The following is a 289-nucleotide window of genomic DNA, read 5'->3' as shown; positions in this document are numbered from 1 at the left end:
CCCCAGCCCCATCGTGTCCAGCTCCCCGGAGCTCCTGGTGCAGTTCGTGTCCGACCTGAGCGTCACCGCCGACGGCTTCTCGGCCTCCTACACCCTGCGGGAGCGGGGCGGCGCCCCCGAGACCCCCGCCCCAAAGCCCCGGGGGGGCCCCAAGGCCAAGCCGACCCCCGCCCCCAAAGCCGAGCCCCCCACGGCCGCCCCCTGCCCGCAGCGCTGCCGCCGCGCCGGGACCCTGCAGAGCAACTTCTGCAGCAGCGACTTCGGTGAGAGACGCCCCAAAAACGGGGGG

The 289-nt window shown here is 75.1% G+C and overlaps 1 protein-coding gene across 1 annotated transcript; it reads left to right on the top strand.

Moving 5' to 3' along the window:
• Positions 1-4: 4 nt before the first annotated feature.
• LOC121352412 (procollagen C-endopeptidase enhancer 1-like) lies at positions 5-272 on the top strand (the record flags this gene model as incomplete). Its single annotated transcript, XM_041465339.1, has 1 exon — positions 5-272. A coding segment is annotated over one exon (268 nt), but the record flags the coding sequence as incomplete, so codon positions are not given.
• Between the last annotated feature and the right edge of the window lie 17 nt (positions 273-289).

The sequence above is a fragment of the Pyrgilauda ruficollis genome, unplaced genomic scaffold (assembly GCF_017590135.1).
Source record: "Pyrgilauda ruficollis isolate IOZ18807 unplaced genomic scaffold, ASM1759013v1 scaffold18803, whole genome shotgun sequence".
Classification (NCBI taxonomy): Eukaryota; Metazoa; Chordata; class Aves; order Passeriformes; family Passeridae; genus Pyrgilauda; species Pyrgilauda ruficollis.
Note: the sequence above shows the minus strand (reverse complement) of the source record. Positions and strands in the feature narration are given on the sequence as shown.